Raw genomic sequence first — 22,371 nt, forward strand, 5'->3', positions numbered from 1 at the left:
GAGACAGGCAATTTAAGATATCATTATTTGACTCAGAAAATGTGATTGTCATGTTCCAACCCATTATTGACAGCTGGCTCCTCCTGGCCAACAATATCAATCTGATTTAATAGACTTTCAACAAAGGTTAAAGAAAGCTCTCTGCCAGTCATTATTTGTACAGAGATCAGAGTTTGGAGAGTTGAAAGTGAAAGCTTCTCATCATCCCTGGTTTACATTTGTCTTGACGTGGAGCACGAGTTCTAGCTCTCTGAAATTGTGCTGTGGGTTACCTACCCAATGTTCTTTCCTTGATGCAGACCCATACAGCACTGGGCAGTATCAATATATATATATAGTATAGATTTGCATTTATTCAGCGCTTTTCAAGTAACATAACAATTTGGAGACCTTCGCAGGGCAGTATTGGGCGTCAAGAAAGGCAGGAAGAGAACAGGGATAGGGTGACTGCAAGTACGGTCAAATAGATAGATGGAGAAGCAGGTCCCCTGAGAAACTTCTGAGCCAGCGCAAACATGATGGACCGAATGGTCTTCTTCGGTGCTGCAAATTTCTACGGTTCTACTGTACAAAATATTCATTGAGAAAACGTACAAAGAGAGAGAAGAAACAAAGCCAGTCAAGTCAAACAACCCCATTCTTTCCAGAGACCAAACATAATAGGCTATGTGATTTATTTTTCACACCCAATGGTATTCATCCTTCACTAGTTGCCTTGCTCGGCCTGACAGTTCCACAGTCCCAGCAGTTCAGAAATGCTCCTATTCCACACAGTATTCAATCACGTCAACCTCTATAAACCTTCAATCAGGCTCATCAAGCTCCCCGGTGTACCTGGTCCCTAACAATGATCCAGTAACTCAAGTTTTAATCCGGTCACTGCTTAATTGAACTGAAATTCCATTCTGCACCATATACGATTGCATTATTTTATAATAATAATAATAATCCTTGCATTTGATATAGTGCCTTACCACGGCATTGGGAAGTCTCAAAGCACTTCACAGAATATATTGTAAAATGGATCGATGGTGATAATATCACGTGCTACAATTTCGACCGCTATAAAAGATTTTCTTCCTCTGCCTCAAATTGGAAGAAACCACTTTCAGAAAACTTTCGGTTCACATTATCCGGAGAATCATGGCTTGGCTCCTGATGTGTCATCAACTGATGTCTGCATAGACAAAGGTCAAGTGTGATTAACTGCTTGATGAAGGCAAAACTAAGCAAAATCCTGAATCCACAAGGAATTAGATGCCAGCATCATCCGGTAGGAATTTTTAATTAAAAATTTATAGTCTGTAAATATCAGCACCGTTTTTTGATCAGCCGGGTGTCTGATGCATGCGGAGACCCAACACCAGGCTTAAGAGTATCCAAACCAGACCAAACTGAGAATTCCCCCAACAAATGGAAATCCCAGAGATAGATTGTTGGAAAGGAATGCACACTCTCTCCCTGGAGGGACGCATACTGATTACTAATTTCAGAACGTATTAGGCGCAGGTTGGCAAGAGCCAAGGCTGGTGGACCCCAGGCTGTTTGTTGGGGTAAATGCTTTAGTTAACCAGCAAAAACCGCACTATCCTTGTAATTACTACATTTACAAACATGATTCCACTTGAAAGGAAAGTAGGAAGACACATTAAATCCCTTAAAAGTGATCAGCCACATTTCATGAACAATTTTTAACCTTCTCCGCTCCCACAAAAGAAGAACAATGTAGGCAATCGGTCGTCTTTCTCTCTCCCCGTTTCCGGAGCACTAGTTTTAATAGTGCATCCTTTATTCAGTATATATTTATATATATATTTCACTGGTATATTTTAGTTTTGATATTTCACTGATGTAGCCCTTTCTTTATCCCCCGGTAAATTTCATGGCTGATCAACTTGTGATTTGCTGTTGTTGCAAAAATGGGATAAAGTTTCTTATTAATAATAATCCTCGCATTTGATATAGTGCCTTACCACGTCTTCGAGACATCTCCAAGTGCTTCACAGGATATACTGTCAAGTGAATCGAATGTATATTTTGTGGGCCAAACTGCTACTTAAACTTACTGCTCGATAAACAGAGGCATGTGGAGTAAGGAAACTTGCCCAAATTTATCGAGCAGAACGTGCTCAGTATTAAACTTCGCACACTTTATCCCAATGATAAAGTGGATTCGCCAAAAACAGCACAAATGCAAATTTCATTTGAATGTCAGGAACGGCTGATGCTGACTTGCATCTGACACTATAATGATGCTTGTGCTGCATTGAAATGAGGTGTGAACTGAGCTGGTGTTCATTTTTATACTGTTTGATTGACTATAGTGTGGAGGAGAATTGGTCACTCTGTGCACCTTTCAAAGCAAGATCTCACCACTCCCCCTCCTCCCTCCCACCTATATTTTTGTTAATAAATGCTTCAGTGGTTAAAAGGTGAATGAATGTATAAGTAATATGAATGCTGTCTTTTCAGGGAATCAGTGTCCTTGTTTTACTCTTTCGACGCACTGCTGCTAAGACACTAAGAGCGAAAAACAACACCTCTGTTTGCATCCCGGTTTGAAAGCATCAAACCAGGATGTAATTATGATGGCATAACATGGCACTGTGCCACCCTGTGCCAGCCGACGACTCTAAGTGCCACTTTGGCCGTCTTATAGTCACAAAATTGACAATCACACGAGAACCAGCCAGCAAACCCAGACAGACAATATTCCTTTCCATGTCTAGAAAATTTAGATGTCAGCGATTAGGGATCTGAGACCACAGGAATCTCGCAACAGGAATAGGCCATTCAGCCCCTTGAGCCTGTTCCGCCATTCTATTAGATCATGACTGATCTGTATCTGAACTCCATTTACCCGCCTTCCATGGGGTAAATGGAATATGCCACAATCTGCTTTGCTGTAAAGTGGGGCCCATAAACATTCTTTAGCATATAACATGGGAAAGGCCACATTTTGGTATCTGCCCTTTGGAAAGCATTCAATAAGTGTTGTTTAAATGTCATTTTTATGGGCTGAGTCCTCAGGGCATTTTTTTTGCCGATTCCCTCATTGCTAGTTCGATTTGCATCTGATGACACGTTTCCTATATCTGAATTGCTATGGTACAAGCCCATTTACCATCAGCTTGCACATTATTATATGTTATTTAGCTACTTACCGTGAATAGAGGGGGTTAAGAGACACAGGCGCTTGCAAATAAGACTGACATTTCACTGCAAAGCGCAGTTTGCATTCCTGTTGGAAATTGCAACACAAAAAAATGTTCCTGGTAACCAGAAGCATTTGGTTTGACTGCTCAAATTGCTGTTGTTCGGGATGGGGGGAGGGGAAAGGAGGGGAGGAGAGAAAACATCACCGCAACCCTTTTTGTGAAGTACTGTGAATGGATTACATTTACTTGGTAATTACATATATTTTCCAGTGATTAAGCTTTCGACGGGCTGACCTTTGCACCGGTAATTGGGAGATGCATCAGTTAAAGTAATGGTTTCTACCGCTGGGCTGATTCTAAGCAACACTCATAATTGCAGATTATTTGTTACATCGATTAATTAAAACGGTTCTGTCCATCCTGCCTTAAATTTCTGGCTGTCGATACGTCCAGAAAATGGTGACAAAATGATGTCTGAGCAGGTAGAATATTGGAGGGAGGGTGGGGGAAAGGGGAGGGTCAAAAATCGCACGCAAAGCTTCAATAAACCGCTAAACAGATTTTCTTTTTTGAAGGTAAAACAATTCATTATCATAATTATATCCAAGCAATCTCTCAAATCTTTTTATTGCGGTTTTGGAAGAGTTAGTTTGGAAGTTCCATTGATTGCCTTCTTCCCACCCACTCTGATACACTGTAGAAGTCAATGGATGACATTTTTACAGCCTCACAAAAATACTATGAGCAGTGTAAATTAATCCCAGTTGGTTTAATTTATTTCAAGATTTTTTCTGGGCTGGCAGATTCTGACTAGCGCTTTTGACCCAGGCTCATCTATACTAGGGTAATCTAGAGTTTAAGCCTTTCAAAGACATCTAATTACAGAGGACTTATAGCTTTCCTTATTTAAGTCGACAGTATTACTATTAATCTTTATCAGCGTTCTTCCTCGCCTAATTGTTAGCGTACGGCCACTGAAATTATGATTAAGCGAAAGACATTATTTGCAATGCTCAGCCCTTTCCTCCTGCCGGGAGGAGTTTTTTTTCAACTTTGTTCATTTCGTGTTGTACTTAGTAATGCGCATAGTAGTATGGCATTGGCAAACTGACCAGAGACCTAGATCCCATCCGAACCTCTCAAATCTCCCTTGGACCTTGGAGTGTCTGCCTGTCCAGTGAACGTTAAATATATGGCACTGTTCAAGAAGAGAAGGAAGTTTTTCCCTTATTATTATCTCAATGATACGAAAAGCCATCATATCAAGTGGAAGGATTATTTCTTTTTATTTGATATTTTCACTTGTCACATCGCTGAGGAAGCCTGAAAGCTCTCCACACGATTTACTGCAAAGCGTAGTGACTGTATTTATGATCGTTCCAGGTCTTTGCATCAGAGGCCAACAGAGGAGATTAATCGAATCATTTCAAGTACTTCACATACATTGCTACTTTACAGAATATCTGATCAAAACATGAAATTGTTGCTGAATTATTTAACTCTGCGCCCTGCCCCCAACTAAAATCAAATCATTGTCAAATTCCACCTGGAGACAGGCGCTGATCTTAAATGTCTGTTCACTCTGCATAAGATCTATATATTCACCTCCTGTCTTAGGAAACGTTTCTGAAAGATCGTCTTTCAATACAATATAACACAACTTACATTTATACAGTGTCTTTCACAGCGAGAGAATGCCTCAAAGAGCCCAACACTGGCTGCCTGGGCACCCAACAGCGACAACAAGTTTCACTTACATAGCACCCCTCACCAGGATGACAGTGGCAGAGCTCGACACTGAGCCAGGGGGAGGGAGAAGGTGACCGTAGGCACCCCCGAGCTGGGGATGAGAAGGGGATTTAAGTACAGTCCTGGTAGAAGCTTAATATTTCAATCAGATTGTCTAGAAATACCACACCACAAATTTGCGGAAGATGAAAGTAACAGGTTGGTCAAGAACATAGCTTAGCCATACTCAACTGAGCCCCAGTCTGGGCACAACAAGTTTCTGTTCTACTTTTGAAGTACAGTTAAAATAATTCAGGCTGCACCTCATCCTTGAAATGGTTCAGAATTATTATCATCACAGAGCATGGAATGGATTGCAGCTTTGCTGAGTTAAGTCTGAACCCTATGGAGGTTTTTTTGTTTGGCTTTCAACGATTTTCAGCCCACACCAGGGAAAGACTACTGGCACTTGCTTTCTGCCTTACTGTAATGATGGTGTGCATTGATTTCTACTTCCACAGGCTCAAAGGAGCGCACTTTATCCAAATTCACCGACCTAAATTCACTCCGAGCACTAACACTGCTGGTGATGGGTAATGATAATCCTGCAATCTCATACAGCACCTTATCACGTATTCAAGCCGACTCAAAGTGCTCACATGGTTTTTAGTAATAATCCTCACATTTGGTATAGCGCCTTTTTTACGTCAGGAGGACGTCCCAAAGCGCTGCACAGAATGTACCGTAAAGTGTAGTGACTGTGTGTGGCTCTAAAGGCTCTAAGAGGAACACATCCCTGGATTATAGCCCAGATCTGATTTATTAATGCAAAATGTTACGTAAAACCGAGATTGTTCATCCAATCTATCCTGTAACAGAGTGTCATGTATCGAGGACTTGACGCTTTGAGCCACAATTAATGCAGGACTGAATTGACAGCTCTACAGTCAAGTCATCTTGTTTCATAAAATCCTGGATCGGACCTGGATTTTCTCTGAACAGTATCTGAACTGAATCCCGAGCATTTACAGCAGAAATGAACTACTTCAGTTCATCACCGTGATTCATTCCAACATGATTCCACACAATGTTCTTTGCGCTTTGAGTGTGTAGCACAGTGGAGGCAACAGAGATAGACTGTTTCTGATCTCTTTCTCTTGACCTTTCTGATCTGTAACTTGTGTGTATGTGTGTGCGGGGGGTTGGGTATCTTTTATGTCGATCAGATTCAGTGAATGAAGATTGAAAGTCGAGGATGAATCAAGGAGCAAGTATCTTAGCGATCTCGACATAGATAACACGAGTAGCTTTTTCTAAAGCTTGCTCTGTGATCATTATCAGCACTGCCTCACATTAAGAAACAAAGACTCCTTACGATTGTTAGGATGTGTTTTGTTTGTGTTATTTTAAGCAGCAACAGGAAACTTGTCACAGGGATGACAAGGCGTTAGCATTAAAGTACCAGATCCTCACCAGAGATGAGCAAGGTAAAGCTTTTCAATGTACAAGCGTTTCTTCTATAAATAAGTATAAGGAATGCATCAGAAAACTGAAGACCACAGAGTGAAGCCTTGCTATAAGAATGGTTGAAAAAAAATAACCAATGCAAACAAATTGGGGCTTCATTAGATCTTGGGATTGAATCACACAATGTTCTGTGTATTTAATGATTCTGTGTTAAATTATTCAGTGCTGGATACTCATTGTTTTTTCCAAGATCTTATAATGGTAGGAGTTGGGCGTAGATCCCAGAAGCTGAAGACACCTACCAATTTTTATTTTTGTCAGTAAGACCTGAGAAAGTTAAGAAATTCGACGGAAGCAAAACGGACAAAGCAAATTTCAGAGGTAAAAATCGAGCACAAAGGAACTTATCAAAACTGAAGTAAACAAACCGACAAGCATACATAAAAACAAAAACATGGGATGAATTACACCGGGGAAAAAATAGAACTGGGGGGAAAACTATAAATCAACTTGCAATAATTGGATACCAGAATATAATTAAGCGATAAATTCTAGTAATGAGGCAGTGGATGAGACAATAACATTTTAATGTTGCTGGATAAATGCCAAGCCTCCAGTGCCAACCCATTGCATCATGAGGCTTTAGTGTTGCATGCAGTAGTTCAGAACTAAATATACTGGTGTTATGCTTTTTTGTTAAAGGACATGAATGAGATAGTAACTCTATGTGGAAGTATCACTCATGAGAAACTACCTTTCAGTGAAGTTCGCAACACAAACAAGAATAAACGACCAATCCCATCGTGTCTGCCCAGCCAATTCTGTAAATCGTTCCCAGTTCTTTATACCTTTAATCCCATTTCCTGGCTCTTTCTCCATCTCGTTTAATCCCCTAATTTTTTCATGTCTCCCGATTAAACACCTCCATTTCTCAAAACTCTTTGTTTGGTTTCGCTTCAAACCAGTTTAGCTCTAATTCAAAAACTAAGTCTCCTAGGTTGGGATTTGTCTCGTTGAATCATTCCCAATCAGCCTTGACAACTCTCTTTGTTATTAATACCTTAATCAAAACATCTCGTCACCTTCTCAGCTTTGAGCAACACAACCACAGAGAACTCCTTCCTTCCCTGGAATCACCTTAGTTTCAACTTGTTGCCACTTTAAAGGGCTCCTCTGTAGATTTTTTGATCTACCCATTGGAGCAGACGTATTACAGCACGATAGGGCAAGCAGACACTTTGCAATTTGTCCATTTCAAGGAACAGAGGGAAAGGGGACAGCAATGTTTCTGACCTCTTTGAAGACAGATTATTTTCTTCTTTGAGTATTTCTGACACCAATGTTGTAGCAGGTTAAAGGTGTGCTCTCCTACCAGTAACCTGTATCCAATGTCCAGGCAACGTGTGGGTAAGTGATGAACACGAGAGGCACCAGGAAGGGGAAAGTGAAGAAAGGAGGAGCAGATGCATCCCAGAACTCAGTGAACAAGTGGGTGCTCGAGGGGAAGCAAAGGCAACAGCAGTGTCTGTTTCCAGCAAGTGGCGAGAGGAGAGATGCCGGCAGGTGCAGTTAACACGGACACAAGCCTCCAGGGCAGGCCAGGATCTAGTTATAGTAATGCTCGCATTACATGGAATTTGATGCAAAAAGTGCAGCGTAAATCAGGTTTAAAAAGGAATCAATTTGATTCCAAGCTCGGCTTCCAAACTCCCTGCAGGAGGTGGTTTCCCAATTAAATCACAGCGTCTGGCTTCAGCACAAATTGGGTTTGTTTTTATTGCCATTAGAGATTCATTTTGTCAGCAGTTCGCTTTGAAAGCAAACTGCGATGCGGGTCAGGCTATTGGACTTCCCCAAGTTGTTAGCGAGGCTTCTGGACAGAGAAAGAGCAGCCAGCAACCCACACAGCGTGCAGACAAAACTGGACACTCCACTTACCTCCCGGTCTAGCATTGTGGGCGGCACCACAGTAACAATGTCTCCTTTTTCGGGGTCTATGTAGAACATGTTCGGCGATGGGGTCTTGGGTGTCTGACTCAGGATGCTGTAGCGTAGAACTGCGTTGTCTGTGTTGGGGTCATCCGCGTCATAAGCCGTCATTTGCATGATCGTGGTTCCTGAAACAAGAGAGTTTCAAAAAAAATTCACGGCTCCGTTCACTTCAGTACTTTTATTCTTGCGTCAGTAAAATCGACACCTACGTTTCGTCCACAAAATATACAGTCAATTCACTTTACAGTATATTCTGTGAAGTGCTTTAAAACGTTTTGCAGACGTGATGATAATAGTAATAATAATAATCCTTGTATTTGATACTGCGCCTTACCAAGTTTTTGAGACGTCACAAAGCGCTTCACAGAATATACTGTGAAGTGAATTGACTGTATATTTTCTGGGTGAAACGCGGCAGCCAATTGCGCACAGCAGCGTCCCCGCAAGCGATAAGGCGCTACATCAAATGCAAGGTCTCAGTCGATAACATTCTTGCCTCTGAGGTAAAAGGTTGTGGGTTCGAGCCCCATACCAGGCCTTTGAACCCACATAGTGTAGGCCGACACTCCAGTGCAGTGCTGGGCTACACTGTTGGAGGTGCCGTCCTTGGAGTAAGACATTAAACCAAGATACCGTGTGCCTGTTCACATAGACATTAAGATCCCATGTTACTATTCTCAAAGGGAAGAGTTTCTCTCGCTGCCCCGGCCAACAATCCCCCAAATAGAATTTGTCGTTCACTTCATGGCTGTTTTCTAAGGCATTGCCGTGCCCAAACGGGCTGTGGTGTTTACCTGCGTAATGCCTAGTTACTTTACTATGAATCACGTGAAGCTCTTTGACAAGTCCTACCGATGTGAAAGGCACTATATCAGATTCTAAAATCCTTATTATTAATAATGTATGATCCTTGTAACTCGTTCAATGCCAATTCTGGGTGGCTTCTCCGAGTTCAGTGAAAGGTCATTGTCGACCTTGGAAGCTTGGAGTAAAATATCATCAAAAGCCACGCTTTGAGAGCAGGCTCCACTGTTCCACACAAATATACTGCACCATCTGTTTACCAGCTCGTAGCTCCGTCTAGTGTTACACAATCAGTATCTGAGGCTACTGGGAGTGGACGGAATTATCCCACGCCCATTTTGCAACCCAGTTATAACCGAACGAGCCGTTCATAATCCAATCGGTGGTCACAGCGGAACAACTGAAATACAATCTACAACAAATAATCTACAACTGCAATTTTCAATTTGATTTTCATGTAGTTCTGCAACACAGAGAGGAAGAACCAGTTGATATGGATGTGGGAGCCTGCACGATTGTGTTACGTATCCGATGGCATCACATTGGCGTCCTGTAGCTCAGTGGTTAGTGCTCTCGCCTCTCAAGCGAGAGACCTGGGTTCGATTCCCGGCAGAGCCAGACCTTGGGCAAATATCCTTACTCCATAATTATCCCTCAAGAAGAAAATTATAATAAATTGGTCACTTCAATCCACGACTGTTTGTGGGACACTGCTGCCGCGTTTCACCCACAAATATACAGTCAATTCACTTTACAGTATATTCCGTGAAGTGCTTTGAGACGTCTCGAGGACTTGAAAAGCGCTATATCAAATGCAAGGATTATTATTATAGATTTCGTCAAGTAGGTGCAAAGCCACTCTCTCATTCAATGTCTCTTATCAACTTTGTCCCATCCTCTTCTCTGCACCAGTTAAACAATCTGCCAAGCCTCTTTGTCGATAGATTTGCAGATGAAGAGAGCTTGGATGAGGTAGCAACTTGGATAGATTTCTGTTAGGAAATAATATCTTGGGATACAGTATACAGTTTGGGACATGATATGTGTATGCGACTGCCTGAATGGTGGAAGTCGAACTGGATGTACCTTGGTCTTTTTTTGTCTAGCAATTCTTACATTCTTATGTACCAGAGGATTCCTATACCCCAATGTGCCTTCTTCGACAATTGAGAAAAAAATTGGGAAGGCAAAATAAAAAAGATGAGCCTCTTTTAGTTCAGAGACTTTTCTAAAAAAATAATTGCAGCAAAGCAAGAGATGATAAAATACCAAAGCAGAAGGCACACTTCACTCGACAATTTACAAAGAGCCAAAGTGTTTTCATTCCTCTAAAACGTAACTTTGACCGAACAGTCTGGTGTAAGTAAGTTGGTTAATTATTTAACATGCAGTACTTCAAATAGATAGTTATGCAAATAATCACTGACGTCTCGAATCTTGTTGCCATCGCAAAAGGATTTAACTTTAAATAAGACTTTCTCACATAGCGAAAGGGGGTTTCTGCATGGTCCTAGAATCCACTCAATTCCTATTCAGTTTTGCAATCGAGGCTAATACTCCCCAGTTTAATGGATTCTAAGCTCCTTTACTTGAATTTTGTAGAAAAAGAACTATGGATGAATGTTAGGAAGAATTCAGGGACTTGGTGTAGGTTCATTTTGTTGAGAGTATATAGAGTATACAAAATACAATAAATCAAGGGAATTTGGGAGTTAACACCTTCAGACAGTCAATAGCAAAATAAATTGTTCCCCCTGATTCGACCTTGAGACAATCTATGAATTCTGAATGGAACATACCTCCCTCTCCTTCCACCATTAGGGAACCCCAACCATTCCCTCTGTTCCACAAGACAACTCAGCAGACACCAGAACAATCACCATAAAAAACTTAGGTAAGCAGGAACAGGAGGAGGCCATTCAGCCCATGGAGGTCGATTCACCAATTTATTTGATCTTGACAAATCTTTGAATTCCTGGATCCTGCCCTGCCACCAACCCCTCAACACCCATTTACTTTCTGGCTGTCGATGCGGTTCACAGATTGCTTTTGAGTGCAAGGAGATGTGCAATGAGAAGCTGTATCTCTCTGTGCATGGTCCATGCTATATTTACAAGAGGCACAGTGTACGCATCAAAATAAATTCCCAGACAACCAAAACCGGCGTTTGGAACTTAGAACAGTTCAGAATCAAAAGTGGCTTTCACTGGTTTGAGTAAAAGGTTATACTTCAAATCACATTTTTGTGGCTTTGTACATCCCTTGTCACAGTCTATGGACATCTTGGATGAGGAAAAAAAAATCAGTGTGTGATATGATAATTATCACCCGTGTTAATTGCTATCATATTCAATGCCACATTCTCCCACCTCCCACTTTTCTTTGTGTGAGGGGTACATTTCTGTGCCCAACACAACAATCAGCAAAATCTGATTCACAGCACTTACAAGAGCCAAATTAATTTGACCCCCACATGGATTCAGTTGAAGAATGTTTATCAAGAAAATCCTTTAATGGTTTTCCAATGACTCTAATAAATCAGTTTTTTTATTGTTATTTCTTTTCCATGGACAGCTCAAGGTCCCCATTCTCTTCATCACTGTTCCATTAAATTACAGTGGCTTTGTTCTGAGTTCTCTAATTTGTAGTTCCTTCCCACCCTCCACCGCCCCCCCCCCCCCCCCACCCCCCAAGCCACGACTCCTTTCGCTGGTAAGAAATTCATCAGGCAAGAACAATGAGGAGCAAGTGGAATTCATTTGCAAGATGAAGTGAGCAGCAAATAATTCATTTGATGCGGAAATTGATAATCATGAAATTCATTTGCTGTGAATGATGGAATGTATGAGCTCTTTTATGTAACCCATAAATCAACATTGGGTTGGAGAAGGAAAACTCTGGCATAGCTTGGCAGCAGAAATAATTTCCCATCGTAATGATAATTTGTTTCCTGCTACGTTATTTCATATGATTAAACAAGCTCCAAAATATTCCACTTGCTCTATTGAGGGTCTAGTTTTACCATTGTCCAAAAGCCATCTCAAATATACAATGAAAGAGAGGTCTTCTTCCAGCAGACTTGGTGAGAAAAGGTGTGGAAGTCAAGACTGGTAAGATGTATGTTGAAATATGTTAAGAGCAGAATGCAACTTAAAGTCAAAGATATCGTACAGAACTCCTCTTAGCACTAAGCCACGGATCACTGACAGTTGAGAGTTCAATTGCAGATCTGTTTTGACTTAGCTGATCTCAAATTGGACACCGATTGAGGTGCTGCAAATGCCCTAAGCACAGCTGAGGCACATTGTGGGTGTGTATAAATAGAGTGCGCTATGCATCTAATCATCCTGGCACAGAGGATGCTTAAATGCTGATGCTTTGCTGCCTGAATTAGGAAAGTGTTCAGTTAACCAGCACCAATGTATCTTAGCTCGATGAGCCCAAACTTCACCCCTGAAAGAATCAATATCCAGAACGCAAAAAATTTACAGCACAAAACAGACACGTTTGACCCATTGTGTCTATGCTCTTTGAAAGAGCGATTCACTCTTTCAAAGGGTGTCCTATTCAACTATCATTTCCTCTTAATATCTATCTCTCTATAATATAATAAATTATATTGTATATATTTGTTATATAAATTATATTATATAACAAATATATACAAATATATATACATATATACAATTCTATTCTGCTAAACTTACAACAATAAAGGTCCTGTGTAATGCTTGTTCAAGACTATTCGGTCTTAAAATTTAAGCGCGTGCAGAATTGCGAAACATTTTAAACTGAGCCTTAATTTAGGAGCCATTCTTTGGAAAGATTTAATTTAACAATTTTCCCCAATTCCGCACCACCTTAAATATTCCAGACAAAATGAAGGTGAAGGCTTATGAAAGAATTTCAGGCCTTTAGCTGGCAATCATTATTCACCTTTACAAATAATAAAGCATTCTTCTCCATGACAGTGATAGTTCGATGACCAGTGTTCCATTGTTGAGTTAGATTATGTAAGGGTAAAATAGCATGTTGTTGTGATAAAAGTGTCACATAATAAGCCAGTGCTTATACTGTGCAGGGGAAATCGAGGAGAGACAAATTGCCATGAAGGACAAAGCAAAACCAGTCCTTCGATAAGACAATTATTATCAATTGTTCAGTATAGCACAAATTCTGATTATTACTTTTCCATTCTCTAATGATTTAATTGAGATGCCAGCATCTGCCTGAATCACTGCCTTGTTTTTCTGATTTTTCCAGTTCTCCAAGTGACTACTTCATCTGAAATGGAGAACCCTAAAGTCTCTGTCAAATGGCGTGCTGAAATGGTTATCGACATCTCAGTTATACTGGTAACAGGCTACATACAGGGCTGGCTCACTCGCAGTGACTCCACGATCAAATCTTAATGTACAACAGTTATAGACATTGTGTCTTTAAAATACTATGGATTGATTTGAAGATATAAACATTGTGCTAGATTATAGAAAGTTTAGCTGTGCAGAATAAAGTCTTTTGTCACTATTGGAAAAACTAAGGTTTCTTTCACTAGCAAGCTGCCCAGCATTGATTCTTCTCTTTATAATCCTGAGTGCAACTTATTTACAGGAAAACTTTAAAAGATCATTTATCACAATATGAAAGATGCTTTGCTTATCTCTTTCAAAAATCCTTGTAATTGGCATACCGCCTTTCACGTCTCAAAGGCTTTCACCAGATGTATTGCGAAATGCAGTCCCTGTGTATTTTGCAGACAAATATGAGTGAATTATCAATAAACTGAAAAATCATATAATATCCAGCATCAATATTCCCTTACCAACGAGCTTCAGACTAGCAAATGAGAATAATAATCCTTGCATTTGATACAGCACCTTATTCCATCAAAACATTTCAAAACACTCTGCATAATTGATATAGTGACTGTTAATGTTTATAACAAATTTAGCAATTAATCTGCACCAGCAACATCTCACAAACAGTCACCAAATCATTCTTTTTGGATGCTTAATTAATGGCCAGAACAGGTTAATCGTCAGGAAGGCCAGGACATTGGATTCAATTCAGAGACAGCTTGAAGCTGAAATGGGAGGACAGTCGGGGCAGGTGGGCTGGAAAGGTGAGATCAAATGGACTGAAAAGTCTTTTTCATCTGAATATTTCTTGCAATTTGGCTCAAAAGCTGTTCAGTTTCCATGCATAATCTCCTTATGTACTCATACCACGTCATTCCTCCCAGAGCTTCAGGATAAGAATAACAGCAGTGCAAAAAAAATAAAGTTATGATTTGAATATTCATCTACAGAACGCATTGCACGATAAACCAGGCTTGCAACCACTATTGTTATCAGCACTGATGGATGGGGTGATAATTAAATCTTGCCCCCCTAAGCCATGTGTTGCACTCAGACACAAATTAACTGAACATTGCTCTGCGTTCAGCTGCAAGTGCCTCACATTTAGCCCACATACACTACACAGTGTGATCAATACTTTATTTGAGGTTGGGTGGTGCATCGCCAGTCCATTTGAAATGGAAATTACCAGATATATATCAGCTACGTTTGCTGTCAATTTTTGATGTTTTATTTTACCGTTACATTGGACTGAAGGCAGGAAGGGAGATCATCCACATGGCAGAACAATCCCCAAGATAAAATTGGTCAATCGCGTGGTTGTTTATGGGGACATTGCCTCATTCGCCCATACAATAAACGGTCACTACACTTTACAGCACTCTGCGATGCTATCCTGTATGAAGGGCGCGAGATCAATGCAAGTTTTCAGGGTTGATTTCTGTGAAGCACTTTGAGGTGTCCACTCAACATGAAAGGCTTCAAATACAAGAAATTATATGAGTTCAATTCATGCGATTCTGTGCAAAAACATACAAGTGGAAATTTTACAGGGCATCAATGCTGATTTGCTGATGGGTGACTGTGTGCGACAGGCTTCTGTGATTCATTCAATGCTCACATTTATAGACGTGGGAACTGCTCAGACCCTGAAAGGTAACTCTTGTGCTTGAACCTAATGTTCTCAATCAACCCACTTTTGCCATTGGACTGAGTTACAGCCTTGCCAAAATGTGCCACGCTGAACCGAGTCAATGCCTCGCAGTGCTTTATATTGATCAAAATGAATAGTTTCTGAACTAATTCGTCCTCAGTGGAGGCATCCGTCTACTTTCTGGTCTCTTCATCATCGGTCAATGGTTTGGAACCGAAAACTCCAAGTGTGCTATATCCCATGTGTGCCGTACCGCAGTGAATTAAGGTCTGTCCTACCATCAGAACTCTTGTAGTTCATTATATGCTATCACAATAAAGACATTTATCTGTCACAAGCCCTGATGAAATGTAACTGTGGGGATTTGTATAGTAGTACTAGCTCTTTATCCAATTTGGTATGTGCTACATTCAGTTATTTTATTTGAGATTAAATTACCAGGTCCCCAAATGATCCAGATTTCCACCAGGAAGAATCTTTTCATTTCTACAGGATCTGCTTGGGCAAAGGTTGAGCAGGAATATAATGAGATTATAATAATAATCCTTGCATTTGACATAGCGCCTGATCGCATCGTCGAGAGACCTCAAAGCGCTTCACATGATTTTACTATGAAGTCTAATAATTGAGTATCGGCAGGCAAACAAGGAGGTCAATTTGCATACAGCAATTTCCCATAAACAGCCATGAAGTGAACCCACTGCTCCACCATTGGAGGTTGGGCATTCAGCCACTATACCCTGAAACTCTGGAACACTCTCCCTCAATCCCTCCTCCTTGCCCCCTTTCTCCGCTTTTTCAAGTCCCACCTGAAAACTTTGCTTTTTGACTGTGTTTACGGTCACCTGCGCACCACCCTTCCACCACCACCAACAGCTCGGAGTCAGGCTCCACCACTGTTAAGCGCTCTGCGATGCTACTGTGCATGGAGGGTGCTATATAAGTGCAAGTTGTTATTGTTGATCACTTTTATTTGGGGGATGTTGGCCCAGACACTGAGTGAAACTCCCCTTCTCTTTTTGAGAAATCCCATGGATTTATTGCTCCCCACCTCCCCAGCACTGCATTGGATAATCAGTATAGACGACAAGTTCAAAGTCTTGAAGTGGGGCTTGAACCCACAATCTTCTGACTCAAGTCATTGGCAATCCATTGGAGGAGGTGCTTGTACACACAAGACAATGTGGAACACATTCAGCCTCGAGTGGTGGAACACATTCTTCTCAGTTGTCCAAGGGTCAGATGTATAATTCATTCCATTGAGATTGAGTGACACCTGGTATAGGGTTTGATCTGCTGGCTTCTCCTGCCTTATTGTGACAAAGTGATCAAGCTCAAATCATCAGGCCAGAGATGCTGCACACAAGATCAATAAGGATTTTTCCAATGAGCTGCTTCTCTCTCCTTTCACTCAATTTGCCCCAATCTCCACCTCTCGGTGACTAGCACGTTAAAAATAAAACCACCGGCCATTTAATAAATTGTGCTAATGATAACTGTGAATATAGGGAAATTGAATATAGGAACAGGAGGAGGCTGTTCAACTCTTTTGGGTTGTTTCACCAGTTTATTGGATCATGTCTGATCTTTTAATCCCATTTCCACGCCTTTTCTCCACATTCCTTAAGACCCTTACTTCCGAAGTATCAGTCTATCTCTCTTTTAAACATCTGAATTGATTCTGACTCTATCGGCTTCTGGGGCATTGTGTTCCACCTCTTCACAACTCTCTGTGTCGACTTCTAACCCCTTAACTCCACTTGCATTAGCATGTATGTATTTCAGAATGATTATCCCAGAATGGTTTGGATATCACTGGAAATGACAAACCCCCTAACCGTGTGTCAATCAAAGCTAAATCTGTGTCACTCATGTGCTGTACTGAGCTGAACGGCTTGCACAGGATCAGAACAAACTCATAAATGAAGACACAAATGTCAATAAAATAAGGTGCAATGACTGATTGAACATTCCACTAATGGGTTGTGAATAAATTGCTGAAATCCTGCCCAATTTAATTGTTTGCATGACATACCTGTGTAAGCATGCAATTTACGTACATTAAACAAGCATTGCTGGATATTTCATCAATGTTTAAATATCAGGATTGAATTACAGTAACTTCACTGAGCTCTGAGACGCTACCCTGCGTGGAGGGCGCTACATAAGTGCAAGTTGTTGCTGTATATCTTACAGCTGTTCTCTATGAAAAAAACTAGGAAAACTATTGAGGGCTTACAATCACTTTACAGTCCCCGCGAGTGAATCTCTGCCTCAGCCCCCGACTGACTGGGACTGAGTGAACTTTGCAGGCTCCGAATTGCGTTACTGCATAGACTCTTGGTATCGGTGCCAACTCCACAGAGAGTGAACATCTGTCAGCCAACCTGAGAAGCAACCTTGGCAGCACTCCATCCACGCCACTCCCCCAACCAACAGTGGAAGTGAGCGGATCGGAGCAGGGATCTGCAGGAGGGAAGGCGGGGAGTGGACATATAAATATTTGAAAAGTCACATTTCAGCATCCTTTTCATCTCTGCTATCAGAGCCTTTTATGGTCCTTTCAAATTCATGAAAGAGCTGAAATACGCATGAGAATTTTTCGGTGAATTCCACAAACCCTTCTTGAGCAGCGGTGCAATATTTACTTTTTCATCACTGAACTTAATCTTAGAACCATTGTGTTATTTTGCAGACATTGCATGGATGAGTGACAGTCCTGGGTAAAAAAAAATTAGAGTCTTTTTTTTTAGCAGGGCCAGCGGTAACATCGATTCCTACGTGATCGTAGTTAGAAGGAGTTCAACACAATGTAGACGAGAGCTTCCTCTGCCACCGGCAACTTGCTTTTTAGAGATAAGCTCTCCACTTCTATAGGGTGATATTTGCATTCTCCGCGCTCTCTATCCAGGTGGCCTCTGTGAGTGCGTCTGAGGAATTGATGCCAATTAGCATCGAACTGCAGAACAGAGATGAGCTGCGGACAAAAGGCGACTGGGAATTGGATCAAGGCTGTCCAAACACACTTAATTTCAGTTTTGTTAACAGTCGCAAGCAGAGCAGCCTTTTAACACCCCTTCACAACATTTAAAGCAATCTTAGAGATGATGGGAAGTGCTCCAAAGATATCAGAGCTATCATAAGACTCTAATGGATCGTTGAAAAACTGAGCAAAGCAGAAAGGAAAATGTACTAAAATTACACATCACTGCATTAAATTGGTTTGAGCTCAATTTAAATCACTTAAAGTCCAAGAAAACTCTCTATATCAAAAAAGACAAACTGAATTAGGGAGTTTTAATATTTTTTGACATTTTGGGCAGGGGTCAATCTGGAAACCCATGACCATGTTTAAACTCTGGAACTCTTTGCCTCAATCCCTTTGCCTTGCCCCCTCTTCACCTATCTATAGATCGCTCCTGAAAATCCTTCCTCTCTGACCGTGCCTTTGGTCACTTCCCCTCTCTCCCAGGCTCGGAGTCACGCTCCACCACAGATAAGCGTTCGGTACCACTTTACAGTATAGGTCACCTACACCTGGAAATTCCCCTGCATCTGGCATGGAATGCACACTTTCTCTCCCTGGAGGGACACACCGTGTTTATTTCATTCCGGAGAGTCTGTATTGTTGGTTTGTAGAGTATGGCTTTTGATCAGCTTTGCAGAAGCCATTAATAATAATCTTTGCATTTTATACAGCACCGTATCACGTCTTCGAGACATCTCAAAGCACTTCACGATACACTGTAAAGTGTGGTGACCCTAATTTGTGGGCCAAACGCAGCAGCCAATTGTGCACAGCAGTGTCCCACAAACAGTGGATTGAGTGACCAAATTAGTATTTTTTTATTATTCCCGGAAAAGCCACCTGCCAATCGACTGACAACCAGTGTAGTTTGTGACCATGTTTTCGAGGCGATTCCCACACACAGGAGCCATTGAGTACATGATAATCGAAGATATTAACTGGCAGACAATGAATGGTGGAGGAAATGGAAGGCTATATTCTGGAGATCATTGACGAAGGGTAGGTTTCTGCACACTCACTGCTGGGAGCTTCTCATTTCTCAGACAGGAATCAATTGACTCATCATTTTTCTGAGATTTGGTGCTTGCAAATTCCAAAATGCCTCCAAAAATAGTGCTGCATATAAAGAAAAGTGGATTTGATGTCTGATAGGTCTGAATGCGCTGTAAATGCAACCATAGAAATTAATTTTTTTTCAGGGAATAAAATGTGGACAGTTTTGAAATAATAGGACTCTGGGGTAATTTATACCTATGGATTAAATGTCACACTTAGAAAGTCGCTGTTTCAATCGTGCGGGAACTCAAGAGATGAGTTCCTTTTAGGAAGCTTCATCAGGTGTGGTCACATTTCAAGTGTGGCGTGCTGAAATGTCGCACAAAAATGGCAGAACGGGAATCGAAACCTCAGCCATTTCAAAGGGAATTTATTAATATGGACTCCAAGTCACAAATAGCAATCCCTTCCTTTAACAAAGAGTGTGGCACGGAGTCACGCGGGAATGTTGTTTCCAAGCGATCACTCTTCCCGTTTGATCCGATCTCCGCCAAGAAGTGCCCAGTGGTTCTCCCAGGTAGGATAGGTTCCTAGTGGTCCTCCATGAAGTGAAACCTGTTTAGACTTATATAATAATAATAATCATCCTTGCATTTGATATAGCACCTTATCACATCTTCTAGACGTCTCAAACGCTGCACAGAATACACTGTAAAGTGAATTGACTGTATATTTTGTGGGCGGAACGCGGCAGCCAATTGCACAAACAATCGTGGATTGAAGTGACCAAATTATTTTTTTTTGAAGGAAAAGCGATCCACCAACTGACTAACCGGGTTCCTACTTACTGCTAGGTAAACTGAGGCATGTAGAGTAAAGAAACTTTGCCAAACATTTCGCCCTGCCGGGAATCGAACCCAGGTCTCTCGATTACAAGGCGAGTGCTCTAACCACTGAGCTACAGGACTCCATTTTACTCAGTAATGAAAGTACAAATAACCCTTGTATATGAGACAGGTCATCATTGAGACATCAAAAAGCTCCTAAAACTAGGTAATTGTTTAGATTTACTTTAGTAACTTGCCCGCTAACATTTTCACAGGCTTTGTCTGGTGTGCTCAGTGCTACATCTCCTGCCTGATATAAACATAGAGTGCATGCCAATTATATCTCAAGGGCACTCAAAACACATTGTGTGCTGGTGTGCTCAATACTATACCTTAGTTGGAAATCATTGTTTGAAAGCTGGGCTGAGGTTTACAGGCAATTAATTATACCGCACAGAGAGGTTCACCGAGGTGAACACACTCTCATTAAAAAAAAGAATGAGGAGGCCTAAACCACTGAGAGGCGTACAGGAGGACGATGTAAGGTGGATTTGTGTGTTAAATCATGGGAACAGAGCTGGAGGTCTGTGTCCTGAGGTCAAAAATCATGATGCTTTTTTTTCAAAGACAACAGTCAATCTCAGCTCCTACATACAGTACAATAATTAATTCATCATGCCCTAACGATATTAAGACCACTGCACTCCACACAGATAATGGCTGAAAGCAGCAAGGGAAATATCAGTCTCTTGCTAAACTCCAAAGTATTCTATAGAAAGTCAGGAATACAACATTACGGTGCTGACAGGAGACATGTCAGATGTTCTAGAGGCATGCAAAATCTCAAATGGGATTATTATTAAAAATAATAATATGATTATGAATAATAAGCCTTGAATTTGATATAGCGTCTTATTACGCCGTCGAGACTTCTCAAAGCGCTTCACTGGATATACTGTAAAATGGATTGACTGTGTTTTGGGGGCGAAACGTGGTAGCCAGTTTGAAGGATTGAAAAAGGAAACCCAGAACAATACTTCAGGATGCATTTTTTCCAGTCAGTTGAAGGCTTTTGTTTTGCCTTACCAAGAAGGCTTTTGTTTTGCCCAGAGGGTAAAAATTAACAACTGGAACAGGTTATCATGAAGGGTGGTTGAGGCCAGGAAGCTGTACTTGTTTCGAAACAACTCGATGCTCTGATGGGAGCTTAGGACATAAGAACATAAGAGATAGGAGCAGGAGTAGGCCATTCAGCCCCCGAGTCTGCCCCACCATTTAATAAGATCATGGCTGATCTTCTAACCTAATTCCATATCCCTTAATCCCTTTATCCCTTTAGCTTTTAAAAATCTATCGATCTCAGTCTTGACCACTGTTTTCCACTTGTAAGGGTGCTTGGAAGGGTGAGATCAAATGGGCTGAAGTGGCTTTCTCTTTTGATGATGCTTTTTTTTAATCTTGTAATATTGTATAGTATTACATCGTCTGAAATTGTATGAAATCACATAGTCTGAAACTATTGGCAATTGGCCCAACTCGTAGTCATACCCTACACAGCACCACAGCTTATTCAGAGTTATTGGTCAACCCCACTTATTGTTATTCAGTAAGCAGACTCCACTTCAAACCTGATAAAGGCAGCCCACCATTCCTACTCCTCAAACCAGCTAACATCAGCAACGCACATTTCTAATTCAGCTTAAGATCCGATTATACCCTAGAAATAAAACACAGATGCCTCAAAGTCAAAAGTCAACCACAAATCCAGCAAAATGAAATCTGTGTTTATCAAGTGGCGTTTCTTTCAGAGAATGAAACTAATGGAAAATGATATTTCTGAAAGTGGAGCCAGTCAGTCAGATTGACATTAATAAATCTCTGCAACACCATTGACTGCATAATGGATTTTTTTTCCCCTCAAAGAAGATTCAGTTAAAGGGCAAAGTATGTATTTATGTGATGCCACAGGGACAGAAGACCTTTTTCAGGAATACGAAAAGGTCATTAGGTTAAACATGTGTGTTGCTCTCTGTGATTCTCAAACATATCTAACCACCTCCTCACCATTAACTTCAATGCCTTCTCACTCTTGGTGTCTGATCTTTACACTGGACTTTACAGTACATCCTGTGAAATGTTTTGAAACGTCCTCCTGACACGAAAGGCGCTGCATCAAATGTAATGATTATTATTTATTGCATTATTAATTGTGTTATTTATGTTGTGTGGTTCAATGGCCTTTCCTGGGAATTTCTGTTCCAAGTCTGTTATCCTTTGTGGCACAATACGTTTTGCCCAACTTCGATCCGTGCTCTGTTCAAAGTTCGGAATGCTTCAAATTTGTGCCTTTGAACTCTTC

At 41.0% G+C, this 22,371-nt stretch overlaps 1 protein-coding gene and 1 non-coding gene across 2 annotated transcripts in view; both read right to left on the minus strand.

Annotated features, from left to right (window-relative positions):
- The window catches only part of cdh13 (cadherin 13, H-cadherin (heart)), a 245,349-nt gene that overhangs the window by 63,484 nt on the left and 159,494 nt on the right, over positions 1 to 22,371 (minus strand). Inside the window, exon 7 of the mRNA XM_007889261.2 lies at positions 8,292 to 8,470. Within this exon, the coding sequence (XP_007887452.2) occupies positions 8,292 to 8,470 (179 nt within the window). The remainder of the gene's footprint in view (positions 1 to 8,291; positions 8,471 to 22,371) is intronic.
- trnat-ugu lies at positions 20,082 to 20,153 on the minus strand. The gene has a single exon. It is a non-coding gene; the product is annotated as a tRNA-Thr (tRNA).

The sequence above is a fragment of the Callorhinchus milii genome, unplaced genomic scaffold, assembly GCF_018977255.1.
Source record: "Callorhinchus milii isolate IMCB2004 unplaced genomic scaffold, IMCB_Cmil_1.0 Scaffold14, whole genome shotgun sequence".
Taxonomy (NCBI): Eukaryota; Metazoa; Chordata; class Chondrichthyes; order Chimaeriformes; family Callorhinchidae; genus Callorhinchus; species Callorhinchus milii.